Genomic DNA, 20,884 nt, shown 5'->3' on the forward strand with positions numbered 1-20,884 from the left:
AGAAAGCAAATCATGTAGGCTTCAAAGGGGATATTATTAGATAGGATGATAAGGCAAAAAAATGCTACATGAAAACTTTAGTAAGTGCAAATAATGCAGGGGGGGGGTGAATTTTTGATTGATTGACTATAAGTTTACCAATAATTACAAGCAATTCAATCAAAGACAGACAGATTATGAAGAGCGATCAAACAGTTGAGGAAGACATATTTAACATATTCTGGATGGGGTTGCACTTCCCCTTAAGCTTGCAGCTTGGAAATAAGGTCTGATCCAGGACTGCTATGAATACCCAAGCTACATTGGTAGCTTTCTGTGCCTTTCCCCAGCTTTGGCTGGTGATGCAGCTGTAACCCCTTCATGGGGAAAGATGATCTGGCCCCCGTTATTTGTTTTAGAAACATTCTTATGGCAATCAGATCATTTCCTGGCCTAGTTCAAGGTGTTGGTTTTGACCTTTAAATCCCTTAATAGCCCAAGACCTTGGTATCTAATCCACATGAGCCTGCTGAGTATTATTTTTGAAGGACATGTGAGGACCCCCCCCCCAACCTTAAGTTACGTGGGTGGCTACCAAATAGGTCTTTGGAGTGGTGGCACACAAATTATGGAATTCGTTAAGAATGTGCACTTATTATCATCACCATTGATAACTTTCAGATGCCAGATTCTCTTGCTCTCTTTATTGCATAGCTGTCAACTTTTCCCTTTTCTTGCAAGGAATCCTATTTGGAATGAGGGAATTCCCCTTTAAAAAAAGGAAAACGTTGACAGCTATGTTATTGTGGTACTTTATTATTTATTAATATGTGGTTTTATTAAGGTGGTTGTTAAGCCACCATAGGATGGCCAAGGTGTACAGCCGTCCTGAAATGAATTAAAAAATCCCCAAGAAGATACTTCTGAATTAAAACAAGGGTTAATAAGAAGCGTGTGTAAAAAGTAAAAGTGTTAAGAAGGAAAGAGAAAAATAAGACAGCAATGTCATTATTCCATTAAGTTCACATTTAGAACATGGTTGCAGCTGGACAAGTTACAAAAAGAACGGCAAGATATTAGGAAAGACTTAAATCATTGAGGCTTCTTAGGGAATATAATGGAGGGGGAGAAGAATGTAAAATTCTAAGTAGTTTGAGGGAAAATGTAATCCTTAATGTTTCATTTTGAAACCTAGCATTAAATACTTGAAATGTGGAAAAGAAATTACCTGTTATCAATGTGAGATGGGTTTCCTAGTGTGAGCACCATAATCCTGTTTAGGACTGCATTTTTACAGTCCAAAATAACAGCTCTTATTTTTGTTTCCCAGGTATGGGGATGGACCTCGCCCCCCCAAAATGGCTCGATATGACAATGGAGGTGGCTACAGAGGTGGCAGTGGTTACAGAGGTGGTGGTGGCGGCTACAGGGGTGGATATGGAAGTGGTTATGGAACCGCTTACCCTGGTGGTTCTGGGGGAAGGGGATATTCCAGTGGTGCTGGAGGAGGTGGCTTTCGAGGTGGTGGAGGCTTTCAAGGATACCAAAGTGGAGGAAACCGAGGGGGTGGGTTTAGAGGCAGGTGGGGGTGGTAGGGGTGGAACAGTAGTACCACCCAAAAATAATGATGCATGATCTTGTTTTCCCCCATGTTTCTTTGCTTGTAATGCAGAAGTGTTTCTAGTCCTAGAGTTCACAAAGGATTGAAACTTTAATTTGATATAATAAATAATCAGATTGCTATGATACTCTTTCATGATGTGTTCATTTTGATCTTAATAAAACAAGTTACTTGTTTTTAAATAGATTCATAAGCGTCATATTTTTAGAGGCCGTCTCCTGCCACCCAGAAGTGCTCTGTTGGATATAATTTAACTGCAAAAACAGTGGAGAATGCCATTTCATAGGTTTTGCACGTAGTCTATATGATGTAGTTCAGGGATCGCAAACCTGGTGAACTCCCACCCACTTGGGATTATGGGAGGAGTTGTTCAGCAACTACAGCACTACATTGCCTGCCCCTGGTGTAGTTGGTCATACTTTGGTCCAAGTCTTCCACAAGTGCTCAAAATGTCTTCACTTGCTTCATAGCCTCCAGCTTCTCAAGGAACTGGAGTTCTAGGAAATGGGAGAGGATGCTGGGGAGGTAGATCAGAGCGATAGCACTAATCTCTTACCTTATTCTCTAAAGAACTTGAAAGTTCAATAGAGTCCATCAGTTTCTACGTCTGGGCCTCCACAGGTACATTTCCATGGCATGCACAGCTTTGAAGGAGTACTATCCTAGGCCTCTTAAGACAGCTATGTTTGTTCCTCATCATTATCTCTTTTTGACATCTTGTTGGGGAAATAAAACTATGGTAATAGTTATGCTGAAACTAAGTATTTTTCAGTATATAAGATGTATAAGACAACCCCTATATTTTTTTTACCCAGAATTAAGAAATCTGGCCAGAGCCAGAACCTGAACCAGCCTGGGCTGCCCATACCAGAACCCCTGTGCATTCACCATCCATGTATAAGACAACCCCCAATTTTTGACTCTTTTTTTTTTAAAAAAAGGAAAAACCATCGTCTTATACACGGGAAAATACAGTAAATTATTAATGATGCATTCGTGTTAACACTAGATGTGGAAGGATAATAAAAGGGCCAGAAAAAACTGACAGTTAACCTTTAATGTTGAATTGAATAGGACTAACTCCACTTCCAAGTCCAGAATTCCTTATTTCTCACATAATCAATTTTAAGTAAGTCAAGTTTAGCTCTAGCTCCTCAGTCATACTGTCCCGACTTCTATCCTTGACCTGCCAGAAGTATGCTAAATTTTATGGGACTGGTGTTCAAAATATCCTACTTCATTCGTAAGACCTGTTTATAATACAGTAAAAATTAACTCAACAAGACAAACTTGTAGTAATAAATCCGCAGTTTTAACTACTTTTCAGTAAGTCTGAAGGTTACTTACTGCTGTACAGGCTTTTAAAAAATATATTCCCGAGTTGGAATAGTGAGTACAGAATTCAAACTGATAGCCTCCAAGGGGTTATATTTTGGCTTCTGGTGCCAAAGACTTAAATGGAAATTAAGCTTAAATTCTTGCCAAGCTATGAAGAGCTTTCTGTTTACTAAGAAATAAAAATTACGGAGCTATTTCATGTTTCATCAGTATCCATAATAACTCTTATTAATATCCTTTAATACAACAAGTTTTCCTTTGTAGCTGAAACCTGTAGCTTCAGTTAACTATGCTGATGCCTTTGGTGTTGTCTTCTAGTATGTTTGTGCTCATCTCAAGGCTCAATTCCTCCATTAGTTTGGAAACAGAATCTTCGCCATCTCCTGCAGCAGCACATTCCACTGTTCCTTCAGCTGCAGCACACAGCTGCTCAGAAGGCTTCATAATGGTCACTCCATATCCATTGTTACTGTAAATATGATTGTTTTTCATCCTTAGTTTAGGAGCAGGAAGAACCTGTTAAGGAATCAAAAGTTTATTCATAAACTCTCGGTAGCATCTTAATCAAATTATCTTCTTAAACATGGGAATCTTTTCAAATAATTTAGGTTGTTACAGTAGCATTCCATTGTCAACAAAAATTTACCTTAATGTTAATTCCACCAAAACTACCATGTGAGGAGTCACAGGTTCGGAAGTTATTGCAGTGGTGAATTTTGTTACCCTCCAGAGTAGCTGTGCTTCCTGGGTATAACTCGACTCCAGCCCCCTGAGTGCAAAAACCAACATTTGGATTGACATGCAACTAGCTGTTCCTACTGATCATGTTATCAGAACAAAATCAATTTTTGTGTGTGAATACAAGTTAACTGATGCAGATCATTTAGAGTTCTGGTCAGCAACTAGCAGCTGTGCAGTACTAAGGAGTGCATATAGTACTGGACCAGAACCCCACTTGCATGCTGCAAAACTGATTGGAATCAAGTCTTCTTGTCACATCTACCATCCCGTCCACTCACATCTCTTTCCTGTGGACCAGCAACTGTAATATTGAAATTATGCTATCTATCACTGACATCAAGTCTTTTCATTATTAGTTCCCCTTCTGCATTAAACCAGGTTTTTGTGTATTCACGGAATGAAAGCATCTTACATTCTCATATGCGTATTGTATCTTGTTTTGAACTGAAATAGAGTACCTGAGCTCCAGTAATCTCACTGTTTATAATTGTCAGAGAAGCCCCAACAAGTACACAGACACCAGTTCCTTCACACTTCAAAACACAGTTCTCCAAAAATGTGTGTCCAGATTCAACTACTATAATACCATCGAGAGCCCCTTGCTGCTGCACAGTAATATTCATTATCTTCAGATTTTGAGCCCTGGACACTATAAAACTGTCATAGACAGGATCTGAAACAATCACAATTTCCTCTCGTCTTCCAACTCCTAAACAAAATGGAGAAACGGAATTATTAAAATCAATTAAATGTAGAAGTGCACAGAAATTGGACAGTGGGAGTAGGGAGTACATTTGACCAAGCAACTTTAAGTACAGTGGTACCTCGGGTTAAGTACTTAATTCGTTCCGGAGGTCTGTTCTTAACCTGAAACTGTTCTTAACCTGAAGCACCACTTTAGCTAGTGGGGCCTCCTGCTGCTGCCGCGCCACCGGAGCACGATTTCTGTTCTCATCCTGAAGCAAAGTTCTTAACCCAAGGTACTATTTCTGGGTTAGCAGAGTCTAACCTGAAGCATATGTAACCCGAGGTACCACTGTACTTCAAAAAAAAATGGATGGTATTCAATGCTGTCCTTGTTCAACCAGAATGCAGTTTTCCTTTCCTCTCTTCTGTGCCCCCACGCCAACTGCAAAATCTGCTTCAGAGGACTGATGCACATTGGTGGCACAGTTTGGTGGTTGGCTGATGGCTGTCAGAAAAACAGAGCTGACCATGCCTTGCATTTGCTACAATCTGGAGCCAATTCTGAGCCAACTTGGAATTTAGCAGGACACAAAACTTTCTATGCCGATTGCACTGTATAGTTCCTAATGTGATCCAACACTGATGGCTGCACCCGTGTACAGTGGTACCTCTGGATGCAAACGGGATCCGTTCTGGAGCCCCAGAACCTGAATCTGTGTGTCTGCACGTGTCGTGATTTGCCGCTTCTGTGCATGCGTGTGACGTCATTTTGAGCATCTGTGCATACGCAAGCGGCAAACCCGGAAGTAACGCATTCCGTTACTTCCGGGTCGCCGCAGAGCACAACCCGAAAACGCTCAACCTGAAGTAACTTCAACTCGAGGTATGACTGTAGTCCCAATCAGATCACCAGCAATAGTTGTAAAGCTATGCTCAAGAGCAGGATAGGAGACCATGAAATTAGACCCACTCTTCTACAGCTGATGATTAATTTGCTATTGCAGATAATATGACCAGTGCTGCACATGTTTGCAGTTGCTTCAGAACTTTTATTAAGAAGCTGTAATGCCTATAATAAAAGACACAAACAAGAAATGTTTTTATATAAAACCTTAAGTGATTCACTCTCCAAATTCTGAAAACCTGAAAGAGCCTCACATTTAACCAATCTTTATTCTAATAGTTGGTTTTAGTTTTCTTATTCTATTCGATAAAAATCACAGCAGGCACACTACTGACCTTTAATAACAATATCTTCAGTTAACATGGAAAGGTTTGCTGCTTTATATTCTCCTGGGAAAATAAGCACATTATCTCCACTGTAACAGCTGTCCAAAGCCAGGTTTAAGTTATCATGTTGCTGAAGAAGTGTGTCTGGGGCTAATTCTTTAACCTGGGCAGATGAGACAGATACAAAGTAAAATCGGGGATTAGCCAGTCTTGTTTTAAAGGTTAATGTGGTTTTTTAGCCTATCCTTTCACTGTTGCTTCTACGCAGCATACTTCTAGGAACTCTCTGAACTTTACATGCTGTTCCCTACCTACAGTACAGTGGTACCTCAAGTTACAAATGCCTCAGGTTACAAACTCCGCTAACCTGGAAGAGTTACCTCGAGTTGAGAATTTTGCCCCAGGATGAGAATGGAAATCGTGTGCCAGCGGCGCAGCAGCAGCAGCAAGAGGCCCCATTAGCGAAAGCATGCCTCTGGTTAAGAACAGTTTCAGGTTAAGAACAGACCTCTGGAACGAATTAAGTTCATAACTAGAAGTACCACTCTACACATTAGTTTCCTTCTGTATTAAGTGCACAAGTGTTGTTAGCATAAAAAACAAAACAAAAAACAATTTGGGCAAAGTTCCTTTATGGGTTATGTCTATAAGTGCCATATTGGATGTGACCAGCACCAAGATGACAGGCACTCTGAAATGATAATAGTGTTTCCATAAACACCTTGCCTGTGCAAAAATGCTAGTCTTCATCTACTTTGCTAGCACTGAAACAAACAGCAGCTTATTAGGACAGTTTTTAACCAAGCAAAACTGAAATTAAATTAAAAGACTGCTGAATTCAATCCCCTTCCAGCCAGACTACTTTCGGGAGAATCACGAAGAGAGCAGAAGGCAACAGCTAAGTCTACAGTATTTCAAAATAAAAGAATCCTGCACCTTACAGTTCTACAAAGGGAGCAATAATGGAAAAGCTGTTTGGGTAGGGTTGGAGAGAAGAAGGGATATCAAGTAAAGTTTGCTGAAGGAGAAGCAGCAGTCTCAGCTACTTGGATATTTATTCAAATGAACTCCTTACCATTTCTGCTGCTGCTGTTTTTGCAACAATGTAAGTTACAGTTTTTCCATCATCTCTGTGTCCTTTCCTCCGTTTCAAAATTCTTGGGGTCAGAGGTCCATGAGCCCTAAAATTTAAAATGAACTTTGTACTATCAATAATGCCTTAGGCAAAGCATTCTGTAGATGTATTTAAATAAAATTGGCTTCAAGTATGCTTAGCATTGTATTTGTTTCAGCTTTAAACAGATACAGACATTTAAGCCTAAACAATATCCCTACAGAAAATGTGCATACCAGAAATGTCTGGCATGACAAAGCCTTGAAAATGCAAAGCGAAAAAATACGAAGCATTCAGTATTTTTACTCTTTGCCAGACAACTTCATTTACAACTGATGCAATTGCACTGTAGACCCTAGAAATATTTACTATGAATATTGGCTTAAAATGAATAAAATTTAAACTTCAACTACTTAAAGTATAAACAGTATTCAAGGCAGCTAATTAAGAAGAACTAAAGGGTGCTGCGTCCAAGCTATTTGAAAGCATTTTTATAAACCATTTTGGAGGGGAGATTAATCTTTAAAAGCAGAAACCAATATATTCACAGATCATTAGTATTACAAAGTTAGTATCTGCTAGTATAAGAAAAAAAGATTTTAAAACGTTTTCATGCTCCATGTCCTCTGCCCCCCAGTGATTTCTCAATAATTCATTCAATTTTTGAACTTTTGCTCTATTAAATATGTTAATGAAATGGAAGCATAGAATATAATAATTATTACAAAAGAATATACATATTTAAATAAACTTACATAGTCTTAAGTATAGCAAAGGTCTCAAAATAACAAAGGAAAATAATTTAACAAGAGCAGCTGAACTGGCAGCTTTTATATCTCAGGGAACTGCAGAACTAATGCAATTCTGCGCCTGGGAGTGAGCCCCGTGGAATTTAATAGAACTAAGTAGACATGCCTGGCGTGCTCTGGTTTACGAAGAGTCGGACACGACTAAACGACAACAAGTAGACATGCTAACTGTCACATGGTAACAAGGAGGAGTCCTGCTTTTCTACAACTAATCCTTTCTAACTCTAAGAGTTCGTGGTAAGTGAAGTTCCACCAAATAGAAAACCTATCACACTGGATTTTAGGTACTTTTTCCTTCATTGTCTAGATTAATATGAAGGGGAAAGTACCTAAAATGCACTGTAATAGGTTTTCTATTTGGTGGAACTTCACTTACCATTATGGCCCTAATTACTTATGGAAATATGTACAATTGTGGGAAGAACACATTGTTACTAAGTTCACAGCTGTCAACTTTTCCCTTTTGTTGCGAGGAATCCTATTCGGAATAAGGGAATTTCCCTTAAAAAAAAGAAAACATTGACAGCTATGTAAGTTCAGAAAGTTTCTTTATGACTATACAAAACACAGCTAGCAAGTTCTCAGATAGGAATTTCCCCATTGAGTTGCCAGACACTGAAACTAGGCGCATAATTACTCATGCAGACATGTAACCTACGTTGGCTCCTGCCTTTCAAAAAATGAAGCAATCCATTACAAATCTCTGCAAATTGTTGATCTGGATAAATCTACTGGCATTATGATGATTATCTTAACTAATAAATAATTAGTTATTTATCATATGTGGCTCTCTAAGCTAGATGCTGGCACACTTAATCACATTTACATGCCATTCCCACCAATTTCAATGGAATTTGCTTTCTTTTAAGCGTATTCAGAAGAGCTGCTTTTTTTCTTCCCATTGATGACAAAAATGGTGTGAAAATTAAGTATTTTCTGTTATTTACTACTGCAAACATTTCTTAATAAAAGTATGTACATACACTTAAAGGAACCAAATTTAATGCTATGGCAGAGTTTCCCAGTTTAATATTTATTCAACTGTTACACCAAACAGAATAAAAAACAGAAATGCAAAAACTAGTAAACAGGTGTATACCCAAATGTCCAATCCTGTAATATCAAGTCTCTGCCTTAATGGCACAATCTGAAAACATACGAGGAGAAATGTCCAGGCCACTGCTGTAGTGTCAGGAGTATTTCATTTATCATATATGATCTTATGAAAAACTATTGACTGGCTCTGACTAGGAGACCTGGGGTGGGACTGTGAATTCATCTGCGCTTCATTCAAGGGGCACTTTAGGCACAACAGGACAGTTAAGGTGACATCATTTCATCAGATATCTCTTAGCAATCGTTTATAATGGAAATACACAATATAACTACACCAGGACACGCCAATCTGAGTGTACATCTACACAAATTATGTTCAATGTAATTAAACATATACAGTGGTACCTCGGTTTTTGAACATCTCCGTTGACTAATATTTTGGTTTTCGAATGCTGTAAGCCCGGAAGTAAATGCTGTTGTTTTCGAACGTGCCTTGGAAGTCAAATTGGAAATGTGGCTTCCGTATTCGAGTTTATCGTTTTGAGGCTTCCATACTGTTTTCAGTTTTCGAACGTTTCGAAACTCGAACCGTCTTCTGGAACTGATTACGTTCGAAAACCGAGGTACCACTGTAGTAACATCTAATTCACTAACAAATGAATTATACTTAAAATTAATAAAGCAATAGGTAATTAAAACAAGCTATTTGGACAACAAGCAAAAAAACTGAACCATTTTTTAAAAACAACGTCAACTTCAATTACCTCAGGCGTAAATCTTCCCATATTTTCAACAATCCACATAGCATTATCAATTCATAATACTTTTTCCAACATTCAACTGCTTCTTCTGCTGTGGGTTCTTCTTTAATATTACTTTGGTAATGAATCAACTCCAAATGCAGACTTTTGTACTTTTCAAGATTTCTTCTAAAACGATGAGCAATCGGAGCAGGGATAGTCCCATTCTGAATATCACACCAACTAAGAAGATTTAAGAAAATTAGAGCTTCTCCTTTTGAAACTTTATGCAAAAACTAAGCTCTACTAGTTCTCTCAAACAGCAGATCAGGAGGTTAACTTGAATAAGAATTGCATCACTTCAAACTGCAGGTGAAGTTGTTCTCATGACAGGATGTCCCTCTATATATTAAAAAAAATAAAATCCAATTTATAGCATCTTAACATGTTACGAAAATAAATGGCTTCTAACCTAGCCCTCTCCATCACTCAGTAGAGCCTTCACCAAAAATCTGAAGTACTTCCTCATCTGCTGTTTCTGAGAACCATTCCTGAGCAGCATAAGGTAAAGGTAAAGGGACCCCTGACCATTAGGTCCAGTCGCAGATGACTCTGGGGTTGCAGCGCTCATCTCACTTTATTGGCCAGGGAGCGTACAGCATGACTAAGCCGCTTCTGGCGGACCAGAGCAGCGCACGGAAATGCCGTTTACCTTCCCGCTGGAGTGGTACCTATTTATCTACTTGCACTTTGACGTGCTTTCGAACTGCTAGGTTGGCAGGAGCAGGGACCGAGCAACGGCAGCTCACCTGAGCAGCATACTTACATCTTAATTCTCTCTTCTATCAGTGCAGCATAGGTCTCGCTGTTTTCATCATCATCCCAGTCTCTCCAAAGGAAGTCATAGAAGAACCTAAACAAAAGCCATAGTTGCATTGCATTGATAATTATTATAAAAAGTGCCTAAGTTCAGGAGGCCCTTGGGAGGCTGGAGAAAGAGAACTACCATCTTTGCCACTCCCTGGTACTTGAGTAGAGGCAAGGGCACCATCCAGCTGCTGTGAACCATTTGGCCTTGTGAGACCTTGCCTGTTCTCAACTGCATTTAAGCCAAGCTACTGTGGCCCCATGGAGTGCCATGAACCCAGTTTTAGAATGGTTCAGTGTTATTTTTATTTATTTTGCTTTGAACTCTAATTTTTATATTTGCTCTGTATTAGTTATCTATTAAGTCTAGATTACTGAATTGTGATACTCAATTCCTTATGGGTTATATCCAATTGTGGCAGCTTGTTAAGGCAACAACCATTACAAACAGCCTCACCTTACAACAGCACAACCACCAAATCCAATGGATGTCTTCCCCTTGTGAAAGATGTCGCCCGACTGCCAGCACAACTGCTACTGTTATACAGTTGTACATCCGCTTACGTATCCCTCTGGTTCTGTAAACTTCAGGATACGTAAGCGGCAAACCCGGAAGTATATTTCTGGGTTTTTACTACGTGTGCATGCACAGAAGCGCTCCACTGCCACACGCATGTGCACGGAAGCGGTCCCTCCAATTGTGGAATCCTCGGGATCTGACCGGAGCTCCAGAATGGATCCCGTTTGCAACCAGAGGTACCACTGTACTCTGTGGCACTTAAGCTTGTGTGCTAACACAGAATAACATCAACTGTCAATCTTTTTGAACTAGCACTATGTTGGATCTCATCCTTTCTTTAATCATTTTTATCTTACTTGCATTTTTTATATGTTTTGTGACATACTATTTTTCAGAAGTTATGCATTTTGCTAATAAGTTGATTTTTGTTGAGAGATGCTTTGGGTATATTTTACTGTAGAAAATGGGCATGTAAATAAGCTAAAAAAGGACATTCATTGCCAGAATGTATCTAGCAAAAATATATAGCAGAAATAATAAAATTCAGAAGGCAAAAGAGGGAAAAGCAAAATAAAAGTTTACAAAATTAATTTTGTTAATCTTGCTGTACCTCTTCCTATACAGTACAGAAAAACTGTAATGTACAAGCTGTCTGTATTATGTCAACTTTACCGTATTATTGGTACACAATACAGTGGTACCTCGGGTTACATACACTTCAGGTTACAGACGCTTCAGGTTACAGGCTCCACTAACCCAGAAATAGTACCTCGGGTTAAGAACTTTGCTTCAGGATGAGAACAGAAATCATGCAGCAGCGGTGTGGCGGCAGCGGGAGGCTCCATTAGCTAAAGTGGTACTTCAGGTTAAGAACAGTTTCAGGTTAAGAACGGACCTCCGGAACGAATTAAGTTCGTAACCCGAGGTACCACTGTAATGTATTCCATCTTTTTCTCAATAAAAGAATCATTTTTTACTTCATTTCTGGGAGAGCTGTGTCAGCTAAAATATATTGTCTTCTCTTATGTCTAAACACCTCTCTTGCCTGGCTTTGCTTGAATAGGTGCCTTACTTTGGTTCAAAATATTGATGCTCTGTTTTGGGCTATTTTGAAATGTCCTTATATTTCTATAAAGTCTTTTATGCTCTCCTTTCTTTCTGCAGCCTAAAGAAATGAAAACTTCTTTATGTTTAGCTGTTTGACAGACTGACCACATTAACCCCAGAATATTGTAAAAGAGTAGCAGGTGAGGAAGCAATACAGGCTTCCTTTCTATAAAAAAAATAGAAAGATTAAACAAAATACAGAACTGACATGAACTTACACTAAATAAGAAAGTAGCTGTTGAAGATAGGTACTCCTGTCAGTTAAGTAGAACAGATTGTTCCCACATCCCTGCTTTCAACTTCCCCCAAGGTGGGACCAAATATTGGTTAGGTTTTGTTTATTTTTGGCTAAACTTCTTTAAACTCAAAGTTTGGATGAAATTGCCCAGTTATTTACAACAAACCCTGAATAAACTGTAGTCACTAATTAGATACAACGGCTGAATAAGATTTGTTGAAATTCTCCTGGAAGTAGTATTTTAAAGCATAAGTGGGATGGCCACATTAGTCAAAGCAGCTGACATATGGCAGGAACTTACAGCTCCAAACCAAGAAGAATCAAATTAAAGATAAGAATCAAAACAAGGCCCCAGAGAAATAATGTTCCTACATCAGCCATGGCTCCAGATGACAGACCGGCAAGTCAACAAGGATGTGAGATAAAATACTACAAGAATATGCAATTGAAGCAATAGGCACCTAACTTCTGGAAACCACAGATTCATAATGTCAGTGCTACAAATTAGCAGCCCCGAATGGCTAATAACCATTAAAAGAATGCCAGCAGTTCATCCTTGGTATAGGGCTTTCCAAATTTCGCTGCATTTTGATGTATCCACTGATCATGTGTTTCTGTTACCTAAGAGCTGTTAATAATGGGGAGAAAGTAAAGTACTGAAGGACACATTAACTGACCACTAGTAAGTTTTGTAAGGTTTTAATATTTCAAGGTTCTGTAACTTAAAATGGAATAACGGAAGCTGCCTTTTATGAGATCAGATTATTTCTCCATCAATCCTATTATTCTCCACTTTGACTGGTAGCAGCTTGCAAAGCTGTCAGGCAGAGATCTTTCACATCACCTGTTACCTGGGATGCCAGGAACCATCACCTGCACATAAAGTGTGTACTCTACCTCCCTAACTTCAAAAATAAGCTTCTACCCTCAGTCTAATATTCTTAAATTCTTTTTCTACTAGTTATTTCTATTTTGTCACACCTTCTTTAATATGCTGTTGAATCCCAAACTCTAGAAAAACATACCTCACAATTTCCAAAGCCTTGGCTATATCATACACTGCGCTGTCCTGCCCCTCTACAGGATAGACTTCCAAAAGAGGCACACAATGATCCATTTCCTCCAGAACTTCATCAACCAACTGTCTTGGAATATTTTTAATATTAGAGGAAAAGGGTTCAGCTACAGATACAGAAACTTTGAAGTTAGCAGAGGGATTCTGGGGCAGTTTGCAAGTAACCTGTAACAAAAAAACAATTACAAGGTTAAAATAGATTAAGATTTATATATAGATTTCTCAACTCTTTTGACTTTTGTTATACAATTTATGGCTACAATCCTGTTCTCAAGATAGGTCAACTGAGAGGTTATGGGATATGACACAAGTTATGCTGACATTGCAGCAATTTAAGTCCCCCACCCACATGGGAGTATAAGATTGCCCAGTCCATTATGCTTAAAGAACATTGAAATGGTAGGTTTTCTAAACACCAGATTATTGAATGCACAAAGACTGAAAAATGTCCCCGATCAGCTGCCACGCAGAAAACAAGAGAGTAGATAGCAAAGATAGAATTAGGTTGATTTAAAAAGGAAGCGGGAAGGAAATAAGGAATCTCGCCTAAACTTCTACATGTTTCATTGCATACTGCTGTCCCATATATACATATACATATACATATACATATACATATACATATACAATCATACCCTCCAAAGGGAATTCTTGTCAGTAAGCAAGTTTTCCTGGGTCAGAGCTGGAACTCTTAGCCCCAGTATAGCAGAACTCCCAAAGAAGGTTTGGCTATTATATAATAATTATTATTACTGAAAATAGTATATTTTCATACAGAAGAAGTTATATTATTATACTTCTTCTGTTTTTAAATGTATTTTTATTAAAGATTTCTTGGTTTACAAAAGTATGTGCAATGTCTCATTTTTCAAGTTACATTTTTTACAGATCAGTTTCATTTGTTGGGGGGAAAGAGGTGGAGGGGGGAATGGGGAGTGGGGTGATGTTTCTATTTTACTTAACGTATGTGTGGGGTTTTGCGTCAGCGATGCTTGTGCAGGTTCTCTTTGGTGTTGAGAGGTTGGGGGTTGGCCTAGGGTGTGATTGTTCATTTGTGATTGGCTGTGATGAACTTTGTTTTCATGTGTGAGTGGGGTGGGTGGATGTTTTGGATCAGGTTAGCTATATTGATTTGTATGCTGTTGGTGGATTCTTGTCGTTGTTTTGTTGGGCTGTGTATGTGATAAAGGAGCCATACTGGGGTGAGGGCGTCTTCTATTTGTCCCCGTGTCAGTTCCCGTTTATAGTATTGGTTAATTTTTCTAGTAAGGCTGTTTCCCATACTATTTGGTACCATTGGTCCATGCTTACTCCTGACAGGTCTCTCCAGTGTCTGGTTATGGTGTTTCTGGCTGCTGAGAGTAGGTGGATTATGAGTTCTTTGTGATGTGAGTGGGCATTATTGTCTTGGAAGATGTTTAGTAGGGCCAGTTCTGAGGTTATTTCTAATACTTGTTTAGTTATTTTGCATATCTTTTTTATAGCTGTTGTCCAGAATAAATGGATTTTGGGGCATTCCCACCACATGTGGAGGTATGTGCCTGTGGAGGTGCACCCTCTCCAGCATTTTGGTGAGGTTCCTGGGCGTATTAGCCCTAATTTCCTTGGTGTTAGGTTCCACCTGTAGGTGAGTTTCAGAGTGAGTTCAGAGTGAGCCCTCCCATGGCTTGCACAGAGCTGCCTCTTATCCCGAAGCCCGGGCGCGCTGAGCAGTCGCGCCCGGGCTTCGAGTAGCTCTCTCTCTTGCGGAGAGCAGCTCTAGCTTCCCCCGGCCCCAGCACCCAGAACAGGCTGCTCTCCGCAAGAGAGAGAGCTACTCGAAGCCCTAGCCCTAGCTTCCCCCGCCCCGCACCTGGGGGGGAAATAAAAATATTTTTCCTTATTCCCCCCCCCCCAAAAAAAAACCTAGGTGCGTCCTATGGGCCGGTGCGCCCTATGGGGTGAAAAATACAGTAGCTGAGATGGGGTTGGGGACAGTTTGCCTATTTCTGCTTTCCATGATTTAAGCATGCTCTGTGTGCACCTGTTAAGTGTTGTGGGAATTTTCCTTAGTTTGTTTGGGAGGAATGGGTATGCTGTGGTGCAGGTATTTTCAACTGTGTCCCTTTCTAGGTGTATCCATTGTTTTGTCTCATCATTTAGTATATATGGGATTATGTGGCGTACTTGGTTGGCAATGTAGTATAGTTCTATGTTGGGGATTCCCCATTCTCCCTCTGCGGGGGGGAGGCGCAGGTATTTGGAGCTTATTTTGGGGTTTTTTGTGTGAGAAATAAATAAGTGTAGGTTTTTTTCTGCCGTTTACAGAGTTGGGTTGGGGGATTCCAGACTGGGAGGGTTAGGAATAGGTAGGTTAGTTCTGGGAGGGGATCATTTTGATCGTGGCTATTTTGTCTGAGAGAGTGAAGTTCATGTTGTTCCATCTCTTTAGGTCTTTGTTAATTTGTCGCCACAAGGGGTTGTAGTTGTGGAGCTATAATTTATTGAAGTTTCTGGTTATTTGTACCCCTAGGTATCTGAACTTGGTCTGGAAAAGTTTTATCTTGGTGACATTATTATACTTTTTTTCAAACCTAAAAATACAATAAAAATAGTACCCTGTTTACACTATATACTATGCTCCCATGTGTGTAATATGGTCACTGTGTCTCCCCACCCTCTAGAATGCAATCCTAAAAATACCTAAAAATTTAAGTAGCACAATCAAAATTCAACAAGTAAATACTTGGGGAAGGCCTCATACCAAAAGGACTTCACCTCCTGGCAGAGGTTGCCAGGCAGACTTTCCTGTAAGGAGGTTACAAAGAATAGCAACCATCACTGGGGGAGCTTCCAGACTACTACTATTTTGCGGTGGGATTCAAGGACACGCAGGCAAATTCAGGTGGCAAAATACTTGATTGGAAGGCTTAGTGCAAGAAACCCACCTCCCCTTAAAAGTTCAGACTTCTTGCAACACGGAAAGTGATGGGGAAACGCACTAGAAAGTGTAGGATGACACAAGCTTTGACACGTCTAGCCTCCCCACAAACAAATCAGAACGAATGCTCATCAAAGAACCAACGTTATCTAATTTCTCTGCAAACAACAGGATGAATTATGAACAAACATAAAATATAAACAATTAGAACAAAAAACACTGTGGTGACTTTCCCAATAGAGGCAATATCTGTGAAAATAAGAAATATGTGAAATGATTGGGTAACTTATAAAGACCTATTAATAGAAGTAGATCAAGAGATAAAATTAAGGAGGTTTGAAGATATAAGAGGTTTTGTATCCAACTGGTTGCAGTATCATCAGCTTAATGAAGTACAGTAGCACCTCAGCTTACGTGACCATCGGGTAATGTAAACTTTGGGTTGCAAAAGCAGCAAACCCAGAAGTGTTTCTCCGTGTGCACATGCGCAGAAGCGCTCTACTGCGCCATGTACATGTGCAGAAGCGGTCTGCACGCGCATACGTGGTCCCTCCAGTTGTGGAAACCTCGGGATCCGACCAGAGCTCCGGAATGAATCCCATCCGCAACCAAGGTACCACTGTATTTAAGTTGGATTTAAAAAATGGTTTTTCAACTAAAACCTCTCAATTTGAAAAAGAGTTGCTAGAAAACAAAAGTAAATTAATTTCCAAAATTTTCAATCTATTATTGGAATGGCAAACAAAAGATGAGCACCTTTTAATTGCTAGTTTTTATTCCTTACCTGTTTTAAGTCTTATGAGTTCAGTTTATCCATATCTTTTATCTTATGCTGGTCTGTGACGGAAATAAAGTTTGATACTAACTAATACAGCTAAAAAAAGATGAGCAGGTTAAATAAGTGATGATACATTGGGCAAGGGACTTTGGTTATAATATTTTAACAGCAGCATGGGAGAGGTTATGGAATGTAGACTTAAAATTTACATGGTATATTTTGAAAGAAAACTACATGAAAATGATGTACAAATGGTATTTAACTCCTGGTAAACTAGCTCCTGTGGGAAGGTAAATGGAGTTTCCGTACGCTGCTCTGGTTTGCCAGAAGCGGCTTGGTCATGCTGCCCACATGACCTGGAAGCTGTCTGCAGACAAATGCCGGCTCCCTCGGCCTATAGAGCAAGATGAGTGCCGCAACCCCAGAGTCGTCCGCGACTGGACCTAATGGTCAGGGGTCCCTTTACCTTTACCCTAGCTAAAATGTATAAATCAAAATCAAATGTATGCTGGAAATTCAAAGAAAAAGAGGGCACCTTTTACCACATGTGGTCGTCATATAAGGTAATAAAAAAACCTTCTGGGAGAAGATGAGTTGAAAAAAATATTAAAGATAACTTTTTCAAAGAAACAAAGCTTTTCTTTTAGGAATATTAGATATCAAATGACCAGAAAAAAACTGTTCATGTATGTGACCACAGCTGCTCGGATGCTGCTAGCCCAGAGATAGAAGGAAGATATGGTCCTGATCAAGGAAGAATGAAAGATAAAATTAATGGACTATGCCTAAATGGCAAAATTAATGGGAAGAATTAGAAACCAGGAAGAATAAACCAGGAAGAATGGGGGAAATAGAAAATTTATTTGAAAAATTATTGTAAACAATTAAATTCATTAGCAGGATTGATTTGAGACTTGTAGTAAAAATTTGAACTAAGGAATATTTAAGATTTCATTAAAGACTGGAGTTATAAAGGAGATGCGGGGTGGGTGGGAATGATAACATTGTTGTTGTTTAGTTGTTTAGTCGTGTCCGACTCTTCGTGACCCCATGGACCAGAGCACGCCATAACGTAAGGATCCACAAAAGAGGAGGGGGGAAGTCAAAGGGGATATATGTATTGTTTTCTGTTTTTAGTTCATGTTTTTATTTGATATATATGAATCATCAACAAACATGTCATCTGGAAGTGACCTGCAAAAGTCCTGGTTTCACTATAGTACACTGAAAGAAAAATGGAATGGAACATTCGGGCCAGGGAAAATTATCAGAATAGGGCATTTCCTAAGTTATACAGGGGCCAGGCCATTTGGTGCTTTAAAGGGAATACAGGCAATGACTGATTTAGGCACGTCCAAACAACATGCGACCACACAGTGCCAAACCCGGAAGTAGCCCCAAAATGGGATGGAATGGAGCAGGCTTATGTGCATTCCACTGACGCACGTGAGGGTCCAGAACGTAACCCTCGCACAAAAGGATTACCTGTATAGAACTATTACAGAACTATGAAAGAAACATGATAAAGGTAAGGCCTCACTGCTTTCAGATGGCTGGATGTAAGTAAGACACTTGAGCTAACGTTCCCAACGGCTACAGATAGGTAGCCGCATTGGTCTGCCATAGTCAAAATAAAAAATTCCTTCCAGTAGCACCTTAAAGACCAACTAAGTTAGTTCTTGGTATGAGCTTTCGTGTGCATGCACACTTCTTCAGATACACTGAAACAGAAGTTGCCAGATCCTTCTATATAGTGAGAAGGTGGGGAGGGGTATTACTCATCTCAGCTATCTGCCAATCACCCATTCCCACCACCCTTCTGAGTAATACCCCTCCCCACCTTCTCACTATATAGAAGGATCTGGCAACTTCTGTTTCAGTGTATCTGAAGAAGTGTGCATGCACACGAAAGCTCATACCAAGAACTAACTTAGTTGGTCTTTAAGTTCCCAACGGCATAGCTGAACTGGTGGGAGCTTCACTTTCATCGTACGATGTCTCAGACCCAGTAATAAAAAGACCAAGTATTCAAAAACTTTCTGAAAGAGACTTGTAATGTTTCCTGCCACAACAAAGTATTCAAATTGTGGCTATCTTCAAATTAATATTCACTGAACTGAAAGTACTAATTGTCACCAAATATTTTTTAAAATTAACATTCTAAAGAGAAATGTAGTTACCTCAACAAGCACACCAACATATGGTATGGGAATTTCTTCAGAATTAACAAAAAAAAGTTCTGGATTGGTCTTCCAGATTCCAAGCCATTTTTCCTTCATCTTCAACTTTTCCAAAAGGTATTTGCTAATGGCTTCATTGGCATCTTCTGCCTTTCATGTAAAAGAAGAAATGTCAGAAATGTATTTGGATATTTTCAGAAACGAACAAAACATAACCTTGCAAATTAATCTATAAAATTGATCATTTCCCTTTCTGCCCAGCTAGCCAAATCCCTTTCTCTACAGGGTGCGGCCAACCACACACACAATATGTCAATGCATCTACGAGTAGGATTTAGCTGAATGAAGCCATCTTATCCTGTAACATAATTTGCTCTCTGGATCTATGTGTCCCCAGCTACTTCTTATAAATGTACAATCCGGAGAGGAGTCCCTAAGACAGTTGGACAGGGCCTTCTATGTCCCTGCCTAGCAACACCGGCAGCCAAGCTGGTACCAAATGTATTGCGGTTTTCCTTTGGACAACATCAGCGGGGGGGCGGGGGGGGGTATTTCTTGCCGTCTGGGGAGCCCAGGCCCTTCATACACACTGCCAAGGCATTCATTGCTGCTAACACAGTTTGACATCAGCCTCAGAGGTGCACTCTGGAGACAGACAGATGCCAACAACTTATTTTTAACATTTTATTTACTTTTAAATTTTATTTGCTTCTATTTTCTTACTATTGTTACCTGCCATAGATGCTATGCAAGCAGAGATTTGTGCACATATTCTCTAGATATGTTAAGTAAATAATACATGCATATAGTCTAATCAGCCTATTTCTCACACACTCCATTCCACAAGTGTGCAATCTGCCTACTTGTTAACAGAGAGTTGAGCTGTACACTTGTAGTTGTTCACATGTAAAGCTGAACGAGTGTAGCCCATCTATATGATACTTATTTGTACAGTACATATCCGTCAGCCGCCTCGAGTCCCTGTCGGGGAAAGGGCGGCCTTTGCACCTCAGCCATGCCGGTGAAGGGGCGGGTTTGGGGCCGGGCTCTTGCCTCGACCTTCTTCCCTCCTCCCTCCCTCCCGGTCACCTTGCAGCCCTTCAGGAGGTCGTCGCAGTACAGCGCCGCCTTCCCGCGGCCGCTCAGCGCTCCCAGCTGAGAGGGAAACTGCGCCGGCAGCGGCCTGGCCTCGCCCTCCTCCTCCTCCCCCGCGGCGCCCACGGTGACAGCCAGGCGGCGCGCCCTCGCCCTTCGAGGGGGGCTTTTCGCCGAGGCCGCTCCCGCTCCCTCCCCCGGCTGCTCCGCGGCGCCGGACGCCATCGCCTCTCTGGCTGCGCCCCCCCCCCCGCTCCCCGGCAGGGCCTTTATAAGCGGGAACTACTTTCCCTGGCGCGAGGCAGCCAATGGGCGGGGCGGAGTTCCGCGCGGTCCCTTTGTGACCGTTGGGGGACAGAGCACAGAGCCGGCGCGCGGTCTTCTTCCGCGTGCTGCGCGCAGGAGTCGGAAGGAGTGCCGCCCTGGGGGGAGCGGCCGGCGGGTCTGGGCCTGGCAGGGGCCCACGCAAGAGAAGCCCTGCTGGGGAGGAGGAGGAGGAGGACCAGCGGGGCTGCCAGGGCCGCCTTCCCCCTTATTGCTCCCTCAAGGCGGGCTCTGGCACAAACATTGAAACCTCAAGGAAGTGACACCGTGAAGCGCCTTGTATACGCGAAGCCCTGTTGGGGAAGGGGGGACTCCACAGCGTTATATCGCATATACAACACATATAAAACACTTTTTAAAAAAACAATTTTGGGGGGAAGCGATTTATAGGCATTGTGTATGTAATAAAGTACTGTGACACCAGATGGCCCTGTGGAGTCTTGTCTTTCCCGACTGGATTTCCCT

The 20,884-nt window shown here is 40.7% G+C and overlaps 2 protein-coding genes across 2 annotated transcripts in view; one reads left to right on the forward strand and one right to left on the reverse strand.

Moving 5' to 3' along the window:
- DHX9 (DExH-box helicase 9) overlaps positions 1-1,782 on the forward strand; it is a 28,136-nt gene extending 26,354 nt beyond the window's left edge. The window contains 2 exon segments of the mRNA XM_081193276.1: positions 1,310-1,546; positions 1,548-1,782. Of these exon segments, the coding sequence (XP_081049402.1) occupies positions 1,310-1,546; positions 1,548-1,614 (304 nt within the window). The 3' untranslated portion in view covers positions 1,615-1,782.
- An 856-nt stretch (positions 1,783-2,638) lies between these two features.
- On the reverse strand, positions 2,639-20,320 carry SHCBP1L (SHC binding and spindle associated 1 like; the record flags this gene model as incomplete). The annotated part of the gene is made up of 10 exons (XM_081195513.1): positions 2,639-3,454; positions 3,585-3,707; positions 4,138-4,388; positions 5,606-5,759; positions 6,672-6,777; positions 9,340-9,558; positions 10,142-10,228; positions 13,073-13,287; positions 19,001-19,150; positions 20,090-20,320. 10 exons carry the CDS (start codon positions 20,318-20,320, stop codon positions 3,218-3,220), a joined length of 1,773 nt encoding a protein of 590 aa, XP_081051639.1. The 3' UTR covers positions 2,639-3,217.
- Between the last annotated feature and the right edge of the window lie 564 nt (positions 20,321-20,884).

The sequence above is a fragment of the Podarcis bocagei genome, assembly GCF_964188305.1.
Source record: "Podarcis bocagei genome assembly, chromosome: 5".
NCBI lineage: Eukaryota > Metazoa > Chordata > Lepidosauria > Squamata > Lacertidae > Podarcis > Podarcis bocagei.